This window comes from Physeter macrocephalus, chromosome 12 (genome assembly GCF_002837175.3).
Source record: "Physeter macrocephalus isolate SW-GA chromosome 12, ASM283717v5, whole genome shotgun sequence".
Taxonomy (NCBI): domain Eukaryota; kingdom Metazoa; phylum Chordata; class Mammalia; order Artiodactyla; family Physeteridae; genus Physeter; species Physeter macrocephalus.
Genome location: NC_041225.1, coordinates 16,176,494 through 16,202,856, shown reverse-complemented (window position 1 = coordinate 16,202,856; position 26,363 = coordinate 16,176,494). Strand labels below are relative to the sequence as shown.

The 26,363-nt window shown below is 50.2% G+C and overlaps 1 protein-coding gene across 1 annotated transcript in view; it reads left to right on the top strand.

Annotated features, from left to right (window-relative positions):
- TMEM131 (transmembrane protein 131) overlaps positions 1-26,363 on the top strand; it is a 193,350-nt gene that overhangs the window by 165,223 nt on the left and 1,764 nt on the right. Inside the window, exons 32-40 of the mRNA XM_007112819.3 lie at positions 11,087-11,262; positions 13,700-13,827; positions 19,377-19,501; positions 19,707-19,856; positions 22,399-22,564; positions 23,397-23,518; positions 23,622-23,718; positions 24,570-24,667; positions 25,383-25,543. Coding sequence (XP_007112881.2) covers positions 11,087-11,262; positions 13,700-13,827; positions 19,377-19,501; positions 19,707-19,856; positions 22,399-22,564; positions 23,397-23,518; positions 23,622-23,718; positions 24,570-24,667; positions 25,383-25,543 — 1,223 coding nt within the window. The remainder of the gene's footprint in view (positions 1-11,086; positions 11,263-13,699; positions 13,828-19,376; positions 19,502-19,706; positions 19,857-22,398; positions 22,565-23,396; positions 23,519-23,621; positions 23,719-24,569; positions 24,668-25,382; positions 25,544-26,363) is intronic.

Genomic DNA, 26,363 nt, shown 5'->3' with positions numbered 1-26,363 from the left:
TACATGTAGAAACTCAGTCTTTTAAAAGAACTTTAAAAGTTGGGCGTTGATCTTGGGGTTGCAAAATAGTGATAGGTGATAAAACCATAGGCTCTTAGCCAGGTGGAAACTTTATCATCTCTCTAAAGCTTACCCCAGCGCCCCTGCTAAAATAGTCTCGTGTTTATGTTAAATATGAACCTTCTCTTCTCAGAAGCACCCTGTTCTCTCCCCTCCCTCCCCAGTAGCTCAAAGAAATCTTCCTTGTAATGAGCTTCAGTGACGTCTGGCTTTTGGAGCCTGTTCAGAAAGACCCTTCTTCATATGAACGGGGTCTCCCTGCTCTTGCCCTCTCTGGGTAGATGGCTTGCAGGCCATCCAGTCACTCCTCTAGTCACCCCAGCAGTCACTTTTCCTCCCGGGAGATGGGACCCAGAAATGCCCTCTGTTCATGGCTGCCTGAGCAGGGCCCCTACGGCTGGACAGTCATTAGATTCTGTACTTCTGTGGCTTCTCCTCCTGTGACACACGAGTCCTGGGGACTGGACAGGGGCCATTGCTGGATTGAGGGTTAAAACCTGAGAACGCACCGAGCCTGGTGCAGCCATTTTCAGTGTCTGCATTCACTGCAGAAACAGTGGGATCTGCCGCCACCCTCGTTTCTGCCGTTGGCGGTCTGAGGGGCAGCTTTATCTCAGGTGGGGAGAAGCCGAGTGGTGTGGGCTCATAAGGCCAGGCTCTACCTTCAGGCAGACCCAGATCAAATCCTGGCTCTGCCACTTACTAACTGTGTGATTTGGAGAAAATTACCTCTCTGAGCCTCCGTTTGTTACCTTTAAAGTGGAGAGAATAGCTTCTACTTACATGGTAGGGGGTAGGCACTGCTGTGACTTTTAGGGCAGGAAATGGCGCTGCCATCACTAGGCTGCTGGGTTGCAGTTGGCTGTGGCACATCCCAGCGGGAATGTCTGCTTGGAACTCGGTCTTGAGGGTGAGGAATGGGATAAGCAGAGAGCTGAGGACAGAATCCCGAGGACAAGGCCAGCAGACAGTGTGACAGGAAGCAGGTAGCAGATGTGGTTGGCATGTCCCAGCAAGGCCAGAGCAGAGGTAGAACCGAGCTCCACAGAGCCTGGAGGACCTTGGCAGGAATAGTCTCTGTGAAGTGAGCCTAGAAGCCAGGTAGCTGTGGCTTCGAGAGCACCTGGCACACCAGACCGTTACCAGTGGCTGCTTCTTGGTGTGCGTGTGAGGGGCCAGTGAGTGAGGGGTGGAGGTTACTCTTTAATCTGTAGTTTCCATGTTCTTTGATTTTTAACCAAAAAAAAAAAAAAGATGCATATATCTTGCAGTAGTATTTTTAATGAAGAAAAAAAATAGGGGAACATGTTGCTTGAAAATATCTGTGGGCCAAGGACATAAAGGGAGGTAGAGCTGAGAGCAGCAGTGTTGTCAGTGCTTCCTGACGTTCCAGACACGACTGCAAGTGCCTCGGCCACCTGGGTGATTGGCGTTGCGCTGACCCTGTTTGCAGTGGGGAAGCCCAGTCTAAGAAGGGTTACATCAGGCAGACACAGGAGCCAAGCCCAGGCCCGACCCGAACCCTCAGCTCGCAGCTGCATGACAGCACCTCCTCCACAAGGAGGAGCAGCATTTGAGTGGGTAATTGGTGCGACCCAGTGCCCAGGGAGGTGGGTGGGTGGGACCCAGCTCCGCAGCGTATACAAGGGCACGTGTTCCACAGGCGTGTGGACGCAGAAGGATTGGTAGCTTCTGAGGCCGAAGGGGAAGAGGTAGGGTAGAAACAGAACGTAGAGGAAGTCTGGAATAATCAGACCTCAGATAGCTGAGATTTCTGTAGGCTGGGAGTCCACAGGACATGGGAATTGGATTTGCAGAGCAGTCCCTCGGGCATCATCGGGGACCCAGCTGAGGGTCACTGTGGCCTCCCTCACGCATGTGCCGTTCTTCTCCATTGACTGTGCAGCCCACGGGTGAAGAGTGAACACAGGGTGGTTGGCGCCCTTCAGGGCAGGGACAGCAGAGAGACCGGGGCTGAGAACGTCGTGGGGCGTTGGCAGGAGAACGATGGGCGTGCCACGCTGTGCGGAATTAGCAGGACCTTAACACAGAAGGAGCCTCACCGACAGGGAGAATGGACAAGTCAAGGGCCGGGGCTCCAACGAGTCAAGTTACAGGGATGATGGAAGCAGGGGAATGAGAGGAGACCAGGGTGTGAAAAGGAGGCGTGACGGTTTAGGGTTTGGGAGAAAAAGCAGTTCTTAGGGCTCTGTTACTGAGGGCAGTAACAGGCCCTCAGGTGCAGCCTGGAAGTGAGGTATGGGGGTGTAACGGAAGTAAAGCCCGTTAGCACCAGCGAGGCCACAGACCTAGAGGTCCACCGTCCTTTGTACAACACTCGAGAGCCACCTTTGTTGGAATTCAGGTTTTCATAAAGGTATACGATGATGTGCCATGTGATTAATGAGACCGTAGAAGTAGCTTCATTTCAGTTCAGTTGTGCCACCAAAAGAGGTTTTGTTTCTAAATGAGTTGGGGAGAAAGAGTTTTGAAAGCTTTTGGGATTTCAGAGTGACTGATAAGAGATTGTCATCCCCACCTGTACCAGGCCTGGGCCCGGATGATGGGAGCTTGAGAGTCCAAGATGTCCATGAGTCACGGCCAGGCTCCTCAGTGAACACTGGGGGGGGGTGCAGGCTCCACTGTCGAGGCTGAGCAGAGTGTGTGTAGAGGGTCCTAGGGGTGCAGATCTGATGGGTCACCCCTCCTGCCTCTGGGCCGCCCGCCAAGGGAACAGACAGACTGGATTTAGAGCTGAAACTAAAATCCACTGTAAACACTCCTCACTGCAGAGCAGGGCATCTGCTAAGTACTGGTGGAGCCCGGGGCTTGGCTGACAAGGCTTCTGCTCCCTCCTCTATTACTGTGTGCAGCCCCACAGGCCAGGGTAGTTAGCACTTGGAGTCAGGGTAACCTGATTGGCCCAACAAAGGCAGAGACGCTGGACGGGAGTGAGCAGAGAGAAGGGCTAGCGTCGGCCCTAGGGAAGCAGGCCCTCTGGGGTCAGCTTGCCACCGGGACAGGAAGTACAGTGGCTGCCCCTAGATAGAGGAGCCCTCCCCACCCCGCTCTGGAAGAGAGGGTATTGGGTAAGTGGTTTTGTTTGCTTGTTTGTTTTTTGCGGTACGCGGGCCTCTCACTGTTGTGGCCTCTCCCGTTGCGGAGCACAGGCTCCGGACGCGCAGGCTCAGCGGCCATGGCTCACGGGCCCAGCCGCTCCGCGGCATGTGGGATCTTCCCGGACCGGGGCACGAACCCACGTCCCCTGCATCGGCAGGCGGACTCTCAACCACTGTGCCACCAGGGAAGCCCTGGGTAAGTGTTTTGAGGCCTTGCTGCCCAGAGTTGAAGTCCAGGGATCAGCAATAGTGATGTAACTTGAGAGCTTTTAGAAATGTCGAATCTTGGGCCCCAACCCAGACTGCCGAATCAGATTCTCTATTTATCAGTATCCGCAGGAGATTGGGATAACCTGTGTTGAGCCATTACAACCCCACTCACTAGGGGAATGTAACCAATGAATGTCTTTGGGGGGTGGTTTGGGGCTGGGCCCATCTAGTAGGTTTTTTGTTTTTGTTTTATTCCAAATTATGACTTATAACATTATACCAGAACATATAAGATTTTTAGGAATTTCATGTAATGTTCATCTAGTGGGTTTTTGGGCAGCTGGGAGTTGCCCTTAAAGATAGTGGAGAGAAATGCCTAAATGGGAAGACAGAAGCTATCCTTTCCCAGCATTGAGTTGTATTAAGTTTGCTCTAGAATATCCATGATATTTTATTTCTAGAATAAAAAAATCCAAAATCTAATCAAACATAATACTTTTATGAAAACCCTAAAAAATTGAACTCTGTATGCTGCATAAGGTTTTGGTTGTGCAGCCTTTTTGTCTCAGTCCCGTGTACCTTATTAGTTCTGCTTAGTGCTTCAAAAGGTATGTACAGCCTTCTAAGGATACAAGGAAAACTAGAACAAAAGAGAATATGGGTCTGCCCGCAAATTCATAGGTAATTCCTTTCCTGGGATAGATGTAAATTTTTTTCACTTAATAAAAATTCTTTTCTACCTTCTAGTGGGCTAAACCAGTATCTTCACTATCTAAGCACAGAACTTAATATGACAAAATAAGACAGTAATTGCTACTGATTTTGAAAACAAGATTTACTTTAGCTTGAAGAACTCCTGAAGAGTTTCCTTCATATGCACCTTTTGGTGCATGTTTTTAGGTGCATATGTTTTAGGTTATCATACTCATATTGAGGTATCATTTCAGAACAAGTAGGGAGAAGTAAACTTACATGACCAGTACTGACCCAAGTAAATCATATGTTGGTCTATACTGTTTATTGGCCTCACTTAGACCTTTTAAACAGGCAGAAGATGAGGAGAAAGACAGATTCCTGTCAGAATGGATGATCCTCTAGAGATTCTTCCAAACCTTCGGTCAGGTGTAACTGTCCTTGCCTGGCTTAGGTCCACAGCTGCCAGGCACTGCACACGTTTGGAGAAACCATTTGCTAGTAATTGAAATTGTCTTGAAGTAATTCTTTTGGGTGGGCATTAAGGGAAACGATTTAAAGTTGGAGAGAGACAACCAAAGCAACTTGCCCCAAACTAGTGATTACAAATTCCTTTATTCGCTTCTTTGTGAAGACATAAAAGTAAATGAGTAGGACATATTTTTTAAATGGATAATTCATATTTTGCCTACTTTTAAAATGATTAGTGGTGGTTTAAAGGATTAAAGCACATGTAAAACAGTGAATCAAAGACAGAAAGTAGTTTTCGATGTTTTATCTGTTTGTTTTTAATTATGGTGCTATCAACAAAAACCTAGAATAAAGTTCGTTGTTACCATTCGGTGTTAAATTGAGCTGCAAATTTCCTGGCCACTGAGGCCAAAGGGAAGCATCGTTATATAGTTCTCCTGCCGGAAAAGGAGGCAGGAGAGTTTATCAGAAAAGCCAAGTCCTGCTGAGGAATCTGAGGACAATGGCTGATAGACGGGGCGTTGTGTCTTTGTTGCAGAGAGAACGGGAATGTTCTTCACACAGATGCTTTATTTACATTGGCCGTGTAACGTGGACTCTTAACTCTGCACCGCATCATGCCTCCTAGATGTACGCTCGGCCTCACCCGCACGCACAGCATCTGCGGGGCCTGTGGGTGTATATCACTTGTGGTTGGATCGTCTCATGAGGGTCAGAGCATCACTGTGAGGTGAAGGTGCCGGACCCGTCAGCAGCAGGTGGTGCTCAGCTGCAAGTACTTAGCAGCCTTCCTCGTGTTCTTGTACCCACTGAGGTTAGCTCCCGGGGGTCCAGCAGGCGGGGACAAATGGTTTTTGTCACTAAAGAGTTTTGAATCCACGCAACTGTTAGGAAATATGTACTTAATTAGGCCTTAAAGTAATGACGAAACTATTTCATTCTGACCATTTTTAAGAGCATCCACCAACCTTTTGAGGAGAGCTGACCCTGTCATCTCGCCGAGATGCAGTAGCTGCAGAAAGTAGCCCCTGTCCGAGTTGGGTGGCAGGGTTTCATACTCGCCCACTGAGTCTGGAGGAGTGCTTGTCACCTGTCAGCCGTGTGAGGTGGGTTTTGGGGCCCACTTTCTAACTTGCACCTCTTGTTTTCTCTCAGGCCTCCTACCCCAGAAGCACACACACAAGGAGCAAGAAAGCACCACTTCGCACAGTCACCAGTTAGGCACCCATAACCTCTCCACCACCTTTCTGCCCATGATGGAACTTAGGTGGAGAAGAAGCTTATGCAGAGAGTCCAAGTGGGACTTCCTGCTTCCCTTCCAGGTCTGAAACTTCTTAACAGAACTTGTGTGTTTGGGGATGGCAGCTTGAGATGGATGGTTAGGGCTTCGGCAGGCACCCCAGGTTTACTTTTCCAGCCAGCCATGGCCAACCCTTCTTGGGGGAAAGGATGCACAAGGACACCAGGCCTCTTCTTACCCCCTGGAGTCAGGACATGAAGACCAGGGCAAGAAAGCTTGTCACATAAGAGCACTGGCCAGCCTCTCATGGTCATTGTCATATCCTTAGCAGGCTTATCTTCTAATTTCTAGTTCATTGTTGATGATTAGAATTTAATCTGTCAAATGACTTTCCTCACTTTCTCTAATTTGGGCATTCAAATTATGTATCTCTAGAAGTATCAGTAGCCTAGGAGCCATAGATTATATACAGAAAAAAATTTTTCAGTGGTAGCTATGTTAAAAAGAAGTTTGCGTATTCATGGATTGCAGAAAGCAGCCAGTTTTCTAAAGTATGTCAAAAGCCATAAAGATAAAATAATGCACGTGCATCCTTTGAAAACCAGTAAGCTCATATCTGGAAATTTAACATCAGGAGATGATCTTACATACCTCATGTTTTATAATAGTGAAAATTGGAAACGGAGTGTCTAAGAACAGGGGATCTGTAATTAATGCAGCCTGTCATTTTAGGTAATTATGCCTAGAGTGTCTGTGTGACAAGAATTGGACAGAAGATCATTGTCCACTTCCGTGAACTATGTTCCTTTTGTTTGTTTTGGTGAGTGGGATAGGGTGGACCAGTGGTCAGTTGTGAGGTGGGCATTTGTAAATCTCCCATTTTTCACGGACGGACAAGAGGTTAGAATGAGAGATCCAGTCCTTGGCATGTTGAGGAAAAAGTTGGAATAGAGTTTGGAAGGGTGGCTTTCGGGCCAAATGGACCTGTTATTTGCAAAAGAAAAAAGTGTGTTTAGCTTCTTAGAAGTAAACAACACTTGATGCGTTCTGAAGGATTAATGTACCTGGCAAGGATTAGTACCCACGCCATGGACATGCCATGGCTTGGTCACATGTGACCTCTTGGCGACTTTTTGCTGTTAAATGTCCGTGAGACATACACTTTTTTTTCTACTTTTGAGGTAATTATAGATTCACATGCAGTTGCAAATAATAATGCGGAGAGATCCCTTGTACCTTTTACCCAGTTTCCCCCAATAACATGTTGCAAAACTGCAGTACGGCATCACAAGCAGGGTACTGATGTTGATGCAGTCAAGACGCAGGGATCCGTTATGGGCCCTTTTCTAGCCACACCCGCTTCCCTCCCCCTCCCTCGCCTCCCCCCAGCCTAAACCCCGGAGGAGGTTTAATCATTTCTCCAGTCTTATAATTTTGTCACTTCAGGAGTGTTATGTAAATGGAGTGAAGCGTGATTCTGGATTGAAACCTGGGTAAGTTGTCATGAAGGACTGAGATGGAGAAGCTTCTGGACTTGGGGCAGCAAGTCTCAGAGCAGGTCACGCTGTTGGTGTGTCTCACTGCTCAGAAAGGCACAAAACTCACTTCTGTGGCTCAGCAGACACTGGCTGAGCACTTGCTGCGTGCTGAGCCTTGTAAGACACTGAGGATGGAGAGCTCAGTGCGGCCTAATCTCTGCCCTTCGGGTGCTAAGACTGTACAAGGAATAGAGCCTAGGGGTGAGTGTTGACCGCGGTAGGTCAGCTAGCATCCTCAGCCAGGAGTCTGCTCGCCGATGGTGGGAGGGGGTAGACGTAGGGTGAGTGGCCTCGGGGACAGTTTATCCAGGCAGTGGTGTGAAGCCTGAGGAACCTGTCGTTCATGTTGGGTATATTTCTCCTTTGGTCACTGCTGGAAACATACTCTGAGCTTACTAAGCTGCTTCTCCCTTCAGCTTGTACCGTCTTTACTTGGATGGGTTAATTTTCTATCACTGATCATGCATTAGTTAAGTCATGGTTCCCATAAGGCTAGGAGACCTCCAGTCTCCTTCACTGTGTACTGAGTTACTTTATCTCTGAGGGCAGAGCCTCCCTCAGAATTCCCATGCCCACTTCCCGGGTCCCTGCTCTTTCTTCTGTGCCCGGCAACAGCACGGGCGGTGAACTGGGAGCTTGGCCTCTGGAAACTGAATGTTCCACGATGGGCCAAGGGCTAAGGAAGGGCTCGGGACAAGGCTAGAGCAGACCTGGAGAGATGGATGGGTCCAGACTGTAAAGGAGTTTGAACGTTATCCCATAGAAAACAGACAGAATCAAGTTTTCGTATTTAAGAAGTGTTTCAAAAGGAAAGTAATGCTGTTGGCAGGGTGGAGGGTATAAGGAGAGACAACAGGAAGACGGGGCTGTTACAGTAGGCCGGGCAGAGGTGAGGTCCTGAGCTGGGGAAGTGGCAGTGGAGCGAGGTAAGGAAGGAATTAGAGGTTTTAGAGGTAGAGTCCATTTGAGTGACTACGTGATGGTGAAATCGGGCTCTTTGGATCATTTCATCCAGGTGGCTCAGAATTGCCCACATTCTACTCTGTACTTCGGGTACCCTTCCTCCTGAGACCCCCACGGGATGTACACACACAGAGGTCACGAGGAACCGGAAACAAGGCAGCCGATCCTGTGCCTGCAGTGCCCAGCTCAGTTCTCATAAATCTGTGTGGAATTTACCGCCCAAGCCAAGGATTCTCAGATCAGCCCTACATTCCAGTCCCCAAGGGGGCTTGTTGACACCAATTGCCGGGTCCACCCCCAGGGTTTGGTTCAGTATACCTAGAGAGGGGCCTGAGAATTTGCATTTCCAACAAGTTCCCAGGTGATGCTGATTCTGCTGGTCTGGGAGAACACTTTAAGAACTGGGGGCCCTGAGGAAGCGTAGACACCCGTGGGAACAAGCTTGCCAGTGACAAGAGGGAGACAGACGCCACCACCGATCATGCAGCCTCGCAGGGAGCAGGGACTGCTTACGGGTACCTGTGGGCCTGTCCTCCGTCTGATCCACTCAGATCATTAGTCCTTTCTCTAGGGAAGGAGCACTCTCTCCTCTCCCACCAACTTTTGAACTTGGGAATAGAAGCAGCAGAAGAAATCATACATGACAGTGAGGTAGCCACTAGCCTGGGTGATTGGACCGATGCTGATACTGTAGAGCAGTGATCCTCAGCCTGGCTGCATAGTGGATCCACCAGAGTAGCTCGTTAAAAATATACCCACATCCAGGTCCCACCGAGACCCACTTAATCAGAATCTCGTGGGGTGGAGCCCTGAGCAGTGTTCGTTAAAAGCTTCCTAGGTTGTTCTAAAGTGCAAGAACCATTCTTTTAGACTGAGAACCCAAAAGATGTTTCTACGATGTTTAACTCAGTTTGGGACATTTTAGATTTGAATTGCTTATGTCAAATTAATTAAAGTTCAGCCCCAAAGGAGAATATGAAAGGAAAGGGAAGAAGTTCCAAGGGCAGATTTCCAGGGAACACCAGCAAAGATGAAGCCAGGTGTCAGAAGAATCACAGTACTGGAAGAGGGTGATGATGTTGGGGTCCAGCAGGGACAGGGAGGGGGATAATCCAAAGAGTCCAGTGGAACCGAGAGGTTTTGTAGAATGAGAGGTGCTAGAGGTCACCCGCACTGACAGTTGGGCTGTTGTCAAAATCACATTCTATAAGGTGCTGGGGACAGACGTCCACGGGCAGCATATTAAGAAGTCAGTAAAAGATTGGGGATTTGGAGGTAAAAGTGTAAACTACTCTTTCATGAAATAAGATTTTTTAACTAACTACTGGTTTGCTGTTTCCTTTTCTCCTTTATTTGTACATCTATGGCTTCAAAATTTGAGTCCAGTTTTTTTTAAAAAATCACTTCTAGATCTTTTCTGTTTATTAAGGAGGTTTCAGGTTATTGTGAGTACAGATTATTTATACAGATAATGCCTCTCATCCAGTGAACCTCAGCATGATAAAAAGGTAATAATTTCAGGTGAGAAATGCATTACATGGGGGTTAATGTCGGCCATGCGGGAAAATTTGAAGTGCTTTCAGCATGAACCTCTAGGCACTCAGACTCTGAGAAATCCGAGGGCCCGCAGGGCCAGAGCAGGACAGGCTCCTTCCCTTCTGCCGCAGCCGAGAGGGCTCTCAGCGTTATGTTATTGGTGTTCACTGCTGTGTTCCCAGGACACGCAGCGCTGCCTGGGAAACAGCAGGCACTCAAATGTGTCGAGGGTTGTTTTCTCATCTGTCTTGGGAACATCCACATCTTTTAAAATAATAGGACTTCCCTGGCAGTCTAGTGGTTAAGACTCTGTGCTTCCAATGCAGGGGACGCGGGTTTGATCCCTGGTAGGGGAGCTAAGATCCCACATGCCATGTGGCCAAAAATAATAATAATAATAAAAAATATAAAATGCTAAGTTGAAAAAATTAAAACAAAATAATAGGCTTTTTGTAGTTCTGTTTTACCCTCTGTCCATATATAACATTAGCTGGTACTTATATGCCTGGCACTGTCCTAAGGGCTTCATGTAATTCCTCATCACAACACTGTGAGGTCGCCTCCCCCAGTCTGCAGATGAGAGGCCAAGGTCACGCCGCTAGTTAGGGAAGAACCGGGCTTTGGACCCAGCTGCTGGGGTTCTCGGCACCCTGCAAGTGACATACACGCAGCTCATCCCGTGTCACCGTCAGGCCCCCATCTCCAGAAAGATTTGAAAGGATCTCTGGTTTTCACATCTGTGACTTTTCAAAGCTACATCACCCTCCGGGATATAAAAAAAGTACAGGTGGCCCTTGAACAGCAAGGGTTTGACCTGCATGGGTCCACTTATACATGGATTTTTTTTTTTCAGCAGTAGAGACTGCAGTACTGCACGGCCCATGGTTGGTTGAACCTGCGGGTACAGAGGAGCCAACTATAAGTTATACACCGATTAACCCCCTGCAGTTCAAGGGTCAGCCGTCTTCTGAGAGACGTACAGATTTGTCACAACTAGAGGGTTTGCCAAAGCTCATGGAACTGTACACTTAAAATGGGTGTATCTTGTTGTATGTAACTCACGCCTCGAAAAAGCTGATTTTTTTAAATATTCTAATCGAAACGTCAAACATGATTTCAAAAGCTTTAGAGAAGAACTGAAGTAGAGAAGGAAAGTTATTAATCAGAGTTCAGTCTCCTCAAAAAAAGTTTTAATGGCTTTGTTTTCCAAGCTGTTTAAAAATCAAGTGTCATTTTACATTGATTGTCATCCCCAGGGAAAGGAAAGCCTCTTCAGCGCAAAGTAAAACCACCTAAAAAGCAAGAGGAAAAGGAGAAGAAGGGAAAGGGAAAGCCCCAGGAAGACGAGCTGAAGGACTCCTTGGCCGACGACGACAGCTCCTCCACCACCACAGAGACCTCCAACCCAGACACAGACCCGCTCCTCAAGGAGGTAGGACGGCCCCGTAGAGCAGGGCCCACACACAGTGAACGTGCCGTGGTCAACACACGCACACGTTCTGAGGGCTAGCGCTCAAGAGTGCACAGACAACGCCCAGGCAGCCACTCCCCTGCAGAAGCTCCACGGCGCTGGGCGTGAATGTCTTCACTTCCCCGGGGAACAAATTAGGAAGCCTGCTAATAAGGTGAAATAGTTAGAAACTGGAAACACAGCTTGAAAGTTAGGGACCATCTGGAATAGTAAGGACTCTGCCTCATGCAAATTGTTTCAGATTTTAAGTATCAAAAGAGGATGAGGAGGAATTCTGTCACTTTGATGGATTGTATTGGCCGTGTCCTGTCGTATCACCGCTGCTACAGTGGGCCCCGGTAACTGTGACCTCCGGCGCCGGGCACCCACCCAGCGCGCCTCAGCACGCCGGGGGCCGCCTCACTCCTCATCCTCCGCTGCCGGGGGTGGGGCGTCACGAGCATCAGGGGTAACACTGCAAGAGGTCCAGACACCGGGGCCATGAGATAAATGGAGGGTAATGTTACTGTGTGACTGTGTCAGGGGGTGTGAGTTATAAGTGGTATGCAGAAAAGTGAGGGCGTACTTCCGTTCTGGCATTTCTATTTTTAAATAACTGTATTTCAAATTTAAAAGGATCCAAATAGAGCCTTTAATATTGTAGAGCAGAATTCTTTTTCAGTCGTAATCTAGTGGCTTAAGAAATCATTTCTTAAAGATATCCAGCAGTGTCGTCCACATATATTAATTTTTAAAATAAAATTTACACGGGACACTTTCTGGCCAGCCGCCCTCCCCTGTGCATCCCTGACGTTTGGCGGGTGCTCTGGGCCAGATGTCAGGGATGGGGCTGGCGTTGTGTCCCGCATCTCCTCTGTGACAGATGACTGCAGAGGGCCAGAATGCCAGCTACTGATCCTCGAGTGGGGTCCCAGCCGTCTCTGATATGAATAAGTGTTTGGAAAGCGTTCTCAGCACAGACTTGCTCCACAGCTTTGCCCCACTTCCTTTCTGCCTTTCCGGCATTTTCCTAACCACTCCTCAGTGGCCCCTCTCCAGCAGACCCCCTCTGTGCACCCACTGGCACCATTCTCCCTTCTCTGCTGTCAATTTTCTCCTGGTTGTCCCATCCCCTGCCCTGTCATTTGCTTCCTTACAGACACAGCTCAGGACTGGCGGCCTCCGTGCCTGTTACCCTCCTCCCGGCTGAGCAGCCCGTATGCGCCCCCCTCAGCACTCTTGCTTAGAGTTCGTGTGCTCTTGTCTCTTTGTGACTGATCTGTTTGCCAGTTTTGTGCATTTTCTTCCCAACTGGATTTCAATCTTGGGAGGTCATTTTCTCTTGGATGTGTGTCTTTTCCAACCCTGTTCTCCCCATGCATTCAGCAGATACATGTTGAGTACCGGAGTGCTGGGTGCCTGAGAAGCAGCCATGGACAAAAGAACCAGGTTCTTGTCCTGTAGGGGCTCACGGTCTGCAGAGTTCTTGACGAGTCGGGTGTTCCGGAAATACTTACTGCATGACTCAGAATAGTCTCAGAAGGTGTATGGGCAGGAGGCTGTGTTACCCTTTCTCTGCAGTTAAATGGATCTGTCTGTGTGACCCGTTAAAATCCAGGCTGCCAGAACCGTGCAGCCGGATGCTGTCGGGTGGACGCTCATCTGCCCTATGTTGGGAGCTCCCCCCACACCCACAGCTCTGCCCTTCGGCCGGGTATGTCTTCCCCCGATTGGCCCTATGCACCCTGAACACAGAGCCAGGTTTCTGTTTTCTTCGTTTCCCATCTGTGCTGTGTGTGGTCCTTCTGGGCGTGAGCAGTGCACGCCCGCTCCGCAGGCGGCTCCCGGGCAGGGTCACCAGTGCCTGAACGATACCTGCCCTGTTTAGAGACAAGCCCCCTGGGCTCACGCCTGGGTGTTGCGGCAGCATCGCCTTACTCTGAAACGCACGGTATGGTCTCCTTGCTCACCTGGTCGAGGACCCAGGGGCAGCACTGCTCTGAGATGCAACTGGGCTGTGGCCTTCTCAGGCCACGTCGCCAGTCGTGTGTGACTCTGTATTGTAGTCCTGACAACTTTTCTTGTACAGAAGGCAAGGTTTTGCTCCCCAGTGCTTAAAAACAAGAAACTACCCGTCTGTTGCTACCACTGTCGGCACCCACCCCAGTCAGGTTATGAGTATAAGTTAAAGTGACATTCGTTATAACTCACACTCACCAAAACATACTTTATAGTAAATCAAAGACTGAAAAATTGACAGACCCACAATAAAGAGAGATTTGAAGAAAGGAGCTTATCATTTTTATCCGTGTGATGTGTATACCGACTGCGTTTGGTTTTGTGTCTCTGCCTTCAGACAGGACTGTATCAGGCATTTTTGTTAGTCCTTCTCAGCAGCTGTGTCAATTTTTTTTTACAGGATACAGAAAAGCAAAAGGGAAAACAAGCCATGCCTGAAAAACATGAAAATGAAATGTCTCAAGTGAAACAGAAAAGCAAAAAACTCTTAAATGTTAAGAAAGAAATCCCAACAGATGTGAAACCCAGGTAAGAAAAATGAGTCCAGAGAAAGGAGGTATGTAAAAGAGGTTACTGGTGAGAACCAGGTAATGTTTTCGTTTGCGTGGTTGGTTTTTAGGGGGTTTTTTAAAACAAAAGCTGCGCACCTCATGACGTTCCTCTGGGGTTTTTTCTAATGCCCAGTGTTCACTGTCGCTGGTGAGGGACAGCCACATGCTTCCGATGTCAGAAGTATAAAAGGCAGAGTTAAAGCTGCTTGTGAAAATGGAGGAGGAAAATGTAGGTTGGTGATCTGTTCCCAGGCAGAGAGCCATTTCACTTCTGCACAAAGATGGCCTTGGTGGTTTAGCCGCAGGTACAAGTGTAACTTCTCTCAGCTAGAGTTCTGAGTCTGCTCACTAACCCAGAGCTGCCATTGGGATCTAGAATTCTGTGCTGTAAAACTTTGGAGAACTTATTCTTAACCTTAAAAATAAACAGTGCTCAGGGCAGATGTGACTACCAGACAGTTCTGCCACGAAGTAGCTCCCGTCCAGTTCCCGTGGGGCAGGTCCTGTTGGGCCTCACAGGGAGGGCGACCTGCAGAGTGTTTCCCCGGGTCAGTGAATGAGTTGAACTATTGGGTTATTCGTTACCAAGCTTACTTCGTACTTTCACTAAACTTTGGGTCTGTGTAGTAAACTAATCCTAGTTTCAGTGTGGTTAATAATGCCCTTTCTAGCTCACCGTATAAAATGGCCATCTGCCTGGAAGCCAGTATTTGCCTTCTTGTGTGGTAAGTGGGCATCGACCCAGGAAGTTGAGGGAATTAGGTATAAATTGATAAAGGAAGACATTTATCATTAGAATTTCCCTTAGCTTTGCGGGTCTGTTCTTACTGTGATTCTAGGAATAAAACTTGAGCTCTGCAAAAACATCAATAAGCTAGACTCTGTCCCTAGATTATACAGCTTAACTCGACAGGGGCCGTCTGTTCTGTAGAACCAGAAGCTAATAAGAAATTAGTGATTACTACAGTAATATTTAACCTTGTCCCTGAACTTATGAAATAACACAGGATGTGGCAGTGATTAGTAACAGAGTATTTATACCTAAAAGTTACCCTTTTGTGCAAAATGTCAGTTTAAGTGGCCTAACCCCACAATCCTTTGAGAACGATCTGACCCAGTTAGAAGCAATGTCAAGTGGAGTAATGGCTGATACACTTGAGTCTCCCCTGAAAGGAATCGGCCCGAGGTACTTTGGTGCTAATGTTCTGGCACCGCAGGACAGGAATTAACCCTTGTGTAGTGGCTAGGGATTATTCTTCTAGACCTTTTTCAGGCTTAGTTGACTGATCAGATGTTTTAAAGTAAATGAGGCTAAAAAATCCAAATTATGAAAAACCCTAGTTTCTGCATATGCTGAGATTTTGTGTGAGAATGGACAGTCATGCTATCATTCTTATGATCATAAATTTTAAAACCCAGCTTCTAAGAATTATCTTAGTGAAACCATTTCATAGGTGGCTGTCACCACATCTGCCCTGTTTATTCTCCTTGATGCCCGAGGTCAGTATTTTTAAGACAGGTCGTATGTACATGTTAGTCCTACCTCTCATCCCTCTTCCATTGATTTCTGTCATATTCTGATTTTTTTATGAAATAAGTTGGCCATTAGCAGATTTGACCTTGAAAGTCTGTACACGGCTCCACGTGATGCCCCTGACTTTGCAGGGGTGTGGAGTTTGCCCGAGCTGCCCGCTCTCCAGCCCCCGTTAGGAGGCAGAGCGGTTAACGCGTGTCCTTTTGATGTGTGGCTAACAGAGAAACCATTCCCAGAAGACAGTTTAAGCAGCGTGCTCTGAATTGTCTTTTGTAACTGGAGAAATCTATATCAACCCTGGTCTTCTCATCTCCTGTATCTAATCTCTTTAAACTCACTGATCTTGTTTTGTGTTTTTCTGAATTCAGGGATAAAAGTTTTGAGTCAGAATCTTTTAGTACATCAGTCAAATTCAGAGTTCACGACCTTTTTTTAATAACCAGAAAGGTGGCCTCTGAATAGAGCCATTTGCTGTCTCCACTCAGTTGTGACAGTAAATGCCCTGTGCTGTCCTGTGCTGGTCCTGCCCCAGTGACACCTGACGTTCCTGTCACCCAAGAAGTGCTCTCAGCGTGTTATATGTGATTCCACGCGTCTGAAGGAAATAGATGCACACTTTTAAAAAAGAGATATTAATAAGGCATATATTATGACTTTCTTTTGGAAGATTTATCTGGTGGGGAAAAAGCATTTATATATCAGTTGGCCAAAAAGCTGATGTTCTAATAGTAAAATCTATGGGTTTAGCTCACATTCGCTTTATCAAAAAGTAGTCTTTAAATATTATCAGTATTGTTGGAACATTATATTATATCACCTCCAGGCCAGAAGACCCAAATCCTTAAATGCTGAAGAATTCATTTTCCTATAAGTAAGTGGTAATAAGCCAGAGGAATGGCTCCGACGTGGTCTGTGCCTGTGTAGCCCCATCCTACCTAACTCCCAAGAATTGACTTCAAAAAAACCACTAGGAGTGTGGAGCAGAGGGTTACAAGGGCAGAGATCAGGTCTCCCCTTTTTTTCCCAGCTTATACGCTGTAGAAGTGGGTCTGTAGACCTCCAGAAGACTGTATTTTAGGTCAGAGATGCCAGGGAATGAGAGATGTCGGACACGAAAAGGACTTCAGGAGACCGGGAAAGGCGCAGGGCTCCCTGGTTTAGGATACCAGCTATCCATGGGTTCTTCTGTTTTCTCTTTATCAACGTATGTTTACATAACTTAAATGTAATCATCTAAAATAAGCAAAATGTGTTATAGAATAATTGTACCCTCTGTCAGAGTCTGCTTGAACAGTGCTCTCGGCTCAGGGCCGCGGGTGCCACCGTGCACACAGCGGCCTCCAGGCCCTCAGCACTGGGAAAGCCCTCACCTTGCCCTCGGCTCTCCGCCTCCCCTCCTCCCCCACGCGGGGGCGCGGCCCGAGCACGACACGAGCAGCAGGAAGCGCATGAGCGTGCGTTAGCGGCCCGGCTGGCTTCCCGTCCTCTCTCGTCCAAGGCATCACCTAAATTAAGTTGGCCCTTACCATTTTATTCAGAAGCCTTAAAAAAGGCTTCTTGGTACAGATCATCTGGTTTAACTTAGGAAAGTAGGAGTCAGCAAAAGTAAAGTAGTTGTCTGGCGCCTTTCTTCTTAAAAACCAACCGAGACTCCACAGCGGTGCAGAGTGAAGCTCTGTATAGACAGCCCCCAGCCCCACGCTTACAAACAGCTCACACCCGCCCAGCTCCACCACCACCACCACCACCACAGGGCTGGGCGTCTCTGTCAGTCACGGGAGCCTTTGTTTGTTTAAAATGTGGCGTTTTTAAATAACCCTGTCAGTCAGAAGTAGAGGGCAGACGATTTCTAAAACTGCAGCATTACTAATAGTCTCGCCCGTAAACGGTGGATGTTTTCATGTCAGTTTGTTATCCCACCTAAAATTCTACTTATGTGGGTTAACCAAACCCTTCGAATTTTTGGCTAGCTCTTACACTAATTCCAGATATACTAACACTTTATTATAGAAAAATTTTGAAATATAAATAAACAAAAGAATGAAAATGACCTTAGATCTCCTACCTTGTAAATTGTTTGTAAAGAGCCTCTGTTAAAATTTATCTGTTTAACAGACCTACTAGAGCATGGACTTGAGGATATGGAGAGGGGGCAGGGTAAGCTGGGACAAAGTGAGAGAGTGGCATGGACATATATACACTACCAAACGTAGGGTGGATAGCTAGTGGGAAGCAGCCGCATAGCACAGGGAGATCAGGTCGCTGCTTTGTGACCACCTAGAGGGGTGGGATAGGGAGGGTGGGAGGGAGACGCAAGAGGGAGGAGATATGGAGATATATGTACATGTATAGCTGATGCACTTTGTTGTAAAGCAGAAACTAACACACCATTGTAAAGCAATTATACTCCAATAAAGATGTTTTAAAAAAAGCTATACATTTTAAAAAAAAATTTATCTGTTTATGAAGTCATGCTTCACATACTGTTCTGTCATCTGCTTACCTTCTTTGCGGGGGTGGGGGGTGGTGGCGCTGGTGGTGCCGTTGGATCCGGAAAGCCTGACCCGTTCTGACCTTTGCACTCTGGTGTGGACCAGCGTGGTCTGTGCCTGGCCCCGAGCCCAGCAGAAATTGGCCGCCCCCCAGGGAGTGTGAACTTGGACAGGCAGCGGAAGGGGGAGAAACCTCTGTAGGGTGGGGCTGGGGGCAGAGCGCCTGTGGGAACCACACGCCTGAGGGCTGGGGCGGGACGTGCGCCACGGTGGAAAATGCCACACACGTACCCATTTTAAGAACATCTGTGTCGACCGGTAAACTCTGTAAGATTTTCTGTGAAAAGCAAGCTATCGGCTCAGCCTTAAACTGACAGCTTTGCAGCCATCACCAGGAGCCCAGTGGAGACGCGTGATGATTTTTGGAAGAATTCTCGTCAGGGGCCGCTGGGTTCTGTCAGCTGTGTCCCACCGTTCCCCCGGAAGACGTCCTTTTCCTGGACTGTGTCAGGCCAGCTCCTGTCAGAGGCCTCCCAAGCCTGCGACTTGATCTTGGTGGGCAGCACAGAAGCAGCTTTGTAAAAAAAGGTTTTTAGGGTCCATGCATCTCCATTGTTCACCAGGCTACTTTATGTGGGCCATCCCCCCAGTTCATTTCTCCTAGAGATTGCTTCTCTCGGTACATTTTAATGTTTTCTTCATCAGGCTGTGGAAACTCAAAGTAGCCCAGCTGCCGCCCACTTTGCCTTGCTGACAGGAAGGTCAGAGCCAATACATTGTCCTATTTATATATATTATGTTAAGCTTATCCCTAGATATTTTAGAAGAAATGTACTCTAAATAGATTAATAAAAATAATATTTAAGTTTCTGCCCAAGATGAACCCTGGGTTCAACAATAAAGAAGGATATTCATCTCCCCCACTCAACCTACACCTTAGGCAAATAAAGCGGTCCTGCTATTCTGCCGTGGGCTCGTGGGGTTTTGTAGGTCACCCAGGAACTTAGCCCTGGTCAGTACACAGTGTCCGTGAGAAAAATGTGTTCAAGGTTTTGAGTAGCAGAACCTTTGGCATTTCTAAGTCTGAGACCCTTCAGAATCTCCATATTCCGGAGTCCCACAGGCAGTCTAGCTGCCGGGTGAGACTCACTCACCAGTAGGATGACTGCACTTAGTAGCTCCTAAATGGCTAGTCTGTGCCAACAGCTTCATACACCTTATCTGACGCAGGTGTTCCCACCCATTACATACTATTGAACAATGGACCTCAGTCCCTTGTCCGCACTCAGAATAGCAGAGGATAAATCTGCAAGTGCCGGTCTCCTGAACAGTACTGGAGGTGCTTGGAACGCGGCCAGCCCTCAGGACTGTGGGTTGATAATGCCTCAGGAGGCCAAATGAGTAAAAGACGGTGTTGAAATTGTAGAGATCAGTGACTTCTCCTCTCTTCTCTGAAACAAAGGGCTGCGTCTGTATGTTCCACCTGTGATTGTCTTTCAGTTCTTTAGAGCTACCATATACCGCCCCTTTGGAAAGTAAACAACGCCGAAATCTCCCAACCAAGATTCCTCTTCCAACTACATTGACAAGTGGATCCAAACCACGAAATTCCCAGAAGACAAAAGGTATTTTCATTTTTCATCATACAGATGCCCTGATGGTCTGTTGTGTTAGTAGCTGTGAGTTGGCAGTAATCAGTCAGTAGTTACCAGTCATAGGGCGGCTGCGGTTGGGTTCTCATTCTCATTAGAAGGGAAGGGGTTCTTTGAAATTGGCCCGAAAGAAAGGAATTATCCTCCATAACAGCCTTCTTTTCTGAATTCTGTACAGGTACAAGTAAGTTAGTGGATAACAGGCCACCTGCCCTAGCAAAATTCCTCCCAAATAGTCAAGAACTAGGCAACACCAGTAGCTCAGAAGGTGAAAAAGACTCTCCACCGCCAGAGTGGGATTCCGTGCCCGTTCACAAGCCCGGCAGCTGTAAGTATGGTGACCTGGAGACCACAGGCTTTCCGCACCCACAGCCCACCCAACTCCGGGCTGGAGAACTGCGGGGGGATGGCCGGGGCACGTATTGCTTTAGGAGGAGACCCAGTGTCTAGTCTGCCGGAGCCGGCTCGTAGCAGCCAGCAAAAAAGCAGCTGTTAAATAGTCTGCTGGTCGTTAGACTGTTGTAGCTTAATCGGCCGTGGTGGGAGTATTTATACCAGAGAAATCAGCAGACGATCCAGAGGGCTAGTCAGCCAGCACCCCAGTGCCGGGTGTAGGGAATGGAATGATCTGCGTAGAGCGGTGAATCATCCAAAGAAAGCGTCAACTCAGCAGCCCTTTACCTGACTAGTTTCTCATACATTTACAGTGTAACTGTTTTTTGTAAAACTGCAGTTTATTCCCAGTTTACCCACATCTTCTCCATAAACCGATGTTAGTTCTCTCACTAGCCTCTTGACCTCGTTCCCCCGGTCAGGCCTGCAGGAAATTGTGAAAGTAGCACCGTCTCCTAGAAGAGGGTGGAGGTCCTCGCCCTCTAGAAATTTAAGACCTGGAACAGAAGATGACAGAGACCAGCACAGTGAGGGCCTACTGGCAGGGCTCGGGGGTCAGTCCCTTAGGGCTGATTTGTCTACACTCACCGAGGAGGCAGAACGGCCTCCGTTTGGCCCATTTGTGCCAAAGGGAAAATGAGGGTTGCGCACCAGGTTTGAGGTGAAGGAGGCTTAGAGAAGAGGGGGTGGTGAGTTGAATGAGGGCGAGGAACTCGGAAACTCGGGTGAGGTGTGCGTTAAACACACACCTTTGCAAATACATACTGGAAAGAGATGCTCCCAGGGTTAGAACCTGCAGCCCCGTAATTGCTGTGAAAGTTTCTGGTGCCTTACCGTACTGGTTTTTTGCCTGAGATGAGAGATATAACCCAAAATCCCTGGTCATTCAAGAAGTGTTGAACAAGTCTCTGGGTCGTCCCAGTGTCCGGGCTGATGCTTTCGAGTCCTTGGGTCCCCTCTGAGGTTTCAGCTGGACATTGGTCCTCAGCTTATACCCTGGGATTGGGGTGGTTCCTGCACAGAGGAAGCTGCATTCTGGTGTAGGGAATAAATACCACGTGCCCAGGGAGCCGGTTTCATGGGGTTGTCTGGGGCCCAGCGAAGTAAACACAAGCCCTGCCGGCATCAGCACTGACACAAGCCCGAGGGGTATCCTGCGGGGAAGAGGGTGTGGGCGTCAGGTCAGCAGACCCCGGAGCAGGTGAAGAAGGGGTTCTCCACGTAAGCAAGGGTGAGAGCGGGGCGGGTGGTGACGGGTCGGTGGATAGGTGCCAGGACCATGGGGGAGGGGCAGGGAGAGTCACCGGGGCGGGGGTGCACGGTGGCGGTGGCGCCGGAGATGGGACAACTCCGCCTTCGAAGAGAAGGGTGTTTTGTTTGGCGGTGCCGGGCTGGGCCGGGGCCTTGACACAGCGTGGAACGCACGCGTAGCCTCACTCAGGCCCCAGCCCCCGGGCTGTTGGGAGAAGCACCCAGTGCCGGAGGGAACGGTCGGGGCAGGGGAAGCACCATGCAGAGCCGGCTTGGTCGGGGCAGGGGAAGCACCATGCAGAGGGCGGGCCCTCCCACGGAGGGGGAGCAGAGCAGACCATCCTCACTGTAAAGGCTCGAAAGGCCCGCCAGGAGGGGGCCAGGGGAATAGGCCCCCAGCCGGGCAAAGCCTGCTGGGCAGGGAGGAGAAACAAGGGGGACGACCGGCCGGGTGTTGGCCAGGTTAACGGGCGAGTGGGCTGCCGTGCAGACCAGGGGCCCCAGAGGCCGAGCTCGCAGAGGCCGGGCCCCTTCCTCACACTTCGCATCACAGTAGCTGGAGCGGCACCCAGGTGCGCACCATAGATGTGCGAGGTGGTGCCTTTTTCTGATACAAGTTGTATGTTTCCATGCGGTGAGTGCAGAATCAGTATTATTTTGTGACACTGAAAGTTTTTCTGTTTTAAATTTTTAAAACAGCTGTGCCTTAAAGGGCAGCAGGAATATAGTAGGAGTTCCTATCCTTGTAAAACAAGGACCGGGAGTGGCACCGCACCAGGCGCGCCTACGGAGTGCGGGGGTCATCCTGAAGGAGCTGGGGGTTGTTCCCCTGGGCGCCGCACCTGCGCAGTTCGGACCTGTGTGGAAGCGCAGAGGCTTTCAGGTCCCGGCAGAGGACCCACCTGCCCATCCCTGAGGGGCGTGGAGAGGCCTCCTCCCAGCCTGAGGTGTGGGAGGGGGAGGACCGTGCCCTCCGGCAGGGCCTGCGGAACGCAGCCAGGAGGTGGGTTTATAAATGTGTAAAAATTCCGGGAAAGGCCCAGAATGCAGAGAGAGACACGACTTCCCTTTTTTTTCTTTAATCAGAACACGTAATGACAGCTGTAGGTTTTTCTTGTTAGAAGCACTTGAGTCCCGCATAGCACCAGCTAGAACACCAGAAGTAACCGAAACTGAAGGGTAAAAAGCCAAGTATCACATTGAGACCCTTTGTTTTTAACTTCCAGCTACCGATAGTCTTTATAAACTCTCTCTGCAAACCCTCAACGCAGACGTCTTCCTAAAACAACGCCAGACCTCGCCGCCGCCCAGCTCCCCGTCGCCGCCCGCCGCGCCCTGCCCGTTCACGTCCCGGGGCAGCTACAGCAGCATAGTCAACGGCAGCCCCGGCAGGTAGGCCCGCGGCCCCCGCCTGTGCCGCGCTAACCCACTAACCCGGTGCTGCTCCCCGTGGGTGGGAATCCTCGGTGGCTGCAGACGGCCGTCCCTTCTCGCCTCTTCCCTCGGTGGGCTCAGCGCCTTCCCACCGGTCACCTGTGCCCAAGGGCACCAGGGTCACGCTCTAGGCCAGGAGCCAGGAGCAGACTCAGCGCGGACTGAAGACCCACAGCAGCTGCACTGTGGGCAAGGAAATGGGTCTGCGGGTCGTTCCCTCTGACCTGTGGCGGGTGAGCGTAGCAGCGAAAGGGCGGGACCTGGAGGAGGTAGGAGCCGAGCAGGGAGGGCTCCTGCCAGGCAGTGACAGTGACCCCGATGGTGATGACACTCGAGCAGGGGCCGCCTGTTCCCGCACACGCGGCGGCGCCCAGCCCGGCCCACGGCCGCCCTGCCCGTGTGGGAGGAGGCGGGAGGCGCCGGGCCTGGTGGGCACTGGCCGCCGGGGCCCTCGCACGGGGGCTGCTCACCCGCCCGCACGCCCCGCTCTGTCCTGCTGCCCGGCCTTCCCTCCAGGACAGGGCTGCCTCCTTTCCTGGCCCCTGCCTCTCTCCCACACCTGGAATTTTACCTTTCTCCCACGTTCCTTCCCCCTCCCACCCCGTCCCCCCAGGCTACACAGCCTCAGGCCGCAGAGCATTTCCTGAGGCCTGGCCAGGCCCTGTGGGCTGCCCAGGGCTGTCCCCGGCTCCCTCGCAGGCCCTGGGACACGTGCCCCCGGGGGCCTCCACGGTGGGGGGGGCATTGCCCACGAGGACTGAGCTGTTCTCTCCTTGCTTCTTCCCTCAAGCGACTCTAAAACAAAGCAGTCAAATGGAAGCAAACACAAACTGACAAAAGCAGCCTCGCTCCCGGGCAAGAATGGCAACCCCACTTTTGCTGCAGTCACGGCCGGGTACGACAAGAGCCCAGGTGAGTGGGTTGGCACTGGGAGACCGGGCACCGCTGGGCCTCGGGCCTGGTGGGGGTACCTGCGGCCTGGCTGCTTTGATTGATTCGGAGCTCATTGTTACAGGTGGGAACGGCTTTGCTAAGGTTTCTTCAAGCAAAACAGACTTTTCCAGCAGCCTTGGTGTGTCACACACTCCCATTGACAGCGATGGCTCAGACAGGTGCGTTTGGCCCTTCTTACCAGGGGAAGGCGGGAGGGTTTCCCAGGCCCGTTTAGCATCTTCTATCGTATGTGTGCTTCGAGGCGTTTGCCTCTAGGTGACAAGCAGGCGTTTGTCGGAGGCGGTCAGGAGCCCCTCTGTCGGGTGGGGTGGCGCCCCGAGTCCGTGCTCCCACCTGGCTCCCTGACGGGAGGAGGGGCCGCGACGTGTCCCGCCCCAGCGGAGAGGGAGACAGACGTGTGTTCCGCCTTCTGAGTCTCTTCTGATCCTTCTCCGTTATCATGGTTGTTGTGAAAAGGATGTGATCCGATCATTAAAAGTAGAAGAACAGAAACGCACTCGAGAGGAAGGACATGGAACAAATTCTAGGCAGTTTATTGTAAATTATTGGACAGGCCACTTCTTTGACCCAGAGCAACCACAGCGGCCTCGGTGGCAGGCAGCGACTGCCTCGGTTCATTTTCCCAGATAAATAACAATGACAGTAAGATTATAACTGTCACTAAGTAGAGTCCCAGTTTTACCTGCTTGACCCTAAAAGGAAATTAATCCTAGATTTGAAATAATTTTTTAATAAATCTTCCATCACCAAAAGGGAAACAAGGAAGAAACGCCTCTTTTCTCTGCATGACGCTTGCTCTGTCAGCTCGCGACAGGGTAGCCTGGGCTCTGAACTTCTCCATGCCTCCCTCCTTTGTGTTATGGAAGGTGTTTCCAGTCCCCACTTCTGCCTGTAATACGTGAGCCCCCAGCTGAAGCAGCGCCTCCTGTGTTTGAAGCCGTGCGTGATGGATCTGTCTCCACTAACCATCACATTTTTGTGTGTTGCATTTTCCTTTTATAACGTTCAGCTCGGGTTTGTGGAGTCCTGTCAGCAACCCCAGCAGCCCTGACTTCACACCCCTCAATTCGTTCTCGGCCTTTGGAAACTCTTTTAACCTAACTGGCGGTGAGTGTTTGTTTAACACTAGACCCATGACTGATGAGCCTGTGGACAAGGACGGAGGGAGGATAAGGTCCACCTTCACGTGTGGAGGAAAGCACGATGGTCATTTAGTGGGCATTTTTAAAGGATGCATTTCCCTGTATCAGTGCAGTCAGGTGGCAGCAGATGGGCCGGCTTCAGGGAAGTGGGTCTGTCCGTGCTCTCCTGGACGGGGTCTGGCACAGCCGCCCAGGTGCGAGGAGGCCCAGCGAGAGGCCCTCAGAAGGGTCCCCTGTCCACTCGGCACCCCAGCCCAAAGGTGCGGTGGTCTGCTTGATGCCCTGCGGGTCCCAGCTGGCTCGTGTTCCGCAGAACTGACTTAAGAGCTGCAAGAAAGGATTCTGCGTCTGAGATGTGACTCCTGGCCATGCTGGGGCTCTTTATTTTTCTTGCTGTCCAGAATTAGGGGCAACCGTGTGAATTTCACATTAGCTGTGATCATGGTGTTTGCACTTGACCGTCCAGTGGTAGGTGTGGGTGAGGTATTCAGACCGCGTTCTGGGGTCTGGAGAACAGCCCCCCACACCCTGTTTTCCCCGAATGTGGTGGGAGCTGATGGAGGGGGTGGGATGGCTCCAGGTGAGCAGCGGTGGGATGCGGACCCCTGAGGGGGCGCCCCACCTGCCCGGGGAGCACGGCCACATCCAGCACCGACTTGCCTTTGCTTCCTCACCTCCAGAAGTTTTCAGCAAGCTCGGGTTATCGCGATCGTGCAATCAGGCCTCACAGAGGAGCTGGAATGAGCTGAGCAGCGGCCCCTCATACCTCTGGGACTCTCCAGCGACAGAGCCCAGCCCTTCTTGGCCAGCCAGTTCCGGTTCCCCGACCCACACGGCCACAGTGAGTACTGGGCTTGGGCCCCGCCCGCTCACACGTCATCACTGCGGTCGCTGTCCCTTGGGTGGTGCTGACATATAAATGACAAACAGCAGCTCGGAAGGCGTGGGTTAGCACTTTCACCGTCTCTGCTGCTGTGTCTTCATTTCTGCCAAAGTGACCATCACTCTTCAGAGCTGTGACGGTCAAGAAGTTAGTTACAGGAGGAACAGCCGAGCAGCTGGGAGTTGACATCTGAATCCTCTCACTTAAGCCTCTCCCGACTGAATTAGACCACAGGGTGGCTGGTGGCCCGTCTCAGGTCCCACCACCTCCAGAGTCAGACGGTGCCAGAGCTCGGCATATGCCTGATCCCGAGAAGCACCCGTGTCTCGGCTTGAGCTTTTCTAGAGTGCATCTGTTTGCTTCTCAGCTAAACTGTTCTGCAAAGATCATGCTCCAAAAAAGTGTTCTTACCAAGGAAAATGGTTACTGGTTTCGGCTTTTACAAAATCGTGACAGACAGATATGACCCCACTGTGATTACTTCTTCATCCTCAGGAAAACTAAATTAATTAGATGTGCACTGTTTAATGGTAGATATTTTAGCTTCATAGATTCCAAAGTTTGTCTTCACTTGTAATCATTCTGTCCTCAGTTTTACAGTCATCTTAACCATTCTTTAAAACGGGGTCGGGCTTCCCTGGTGGCGCAGTGGTTGGGAGTCCGCCTGCCGATGCAGGGGACGCGGGTTCGTGCCCCGGTCCGGGAGGATCCCACATTCCGCGGAGCGGCTGGGCCCGTGAGCCATGGCCGCTGGGCCTGCGCGTCCGGAGCCTGTGCT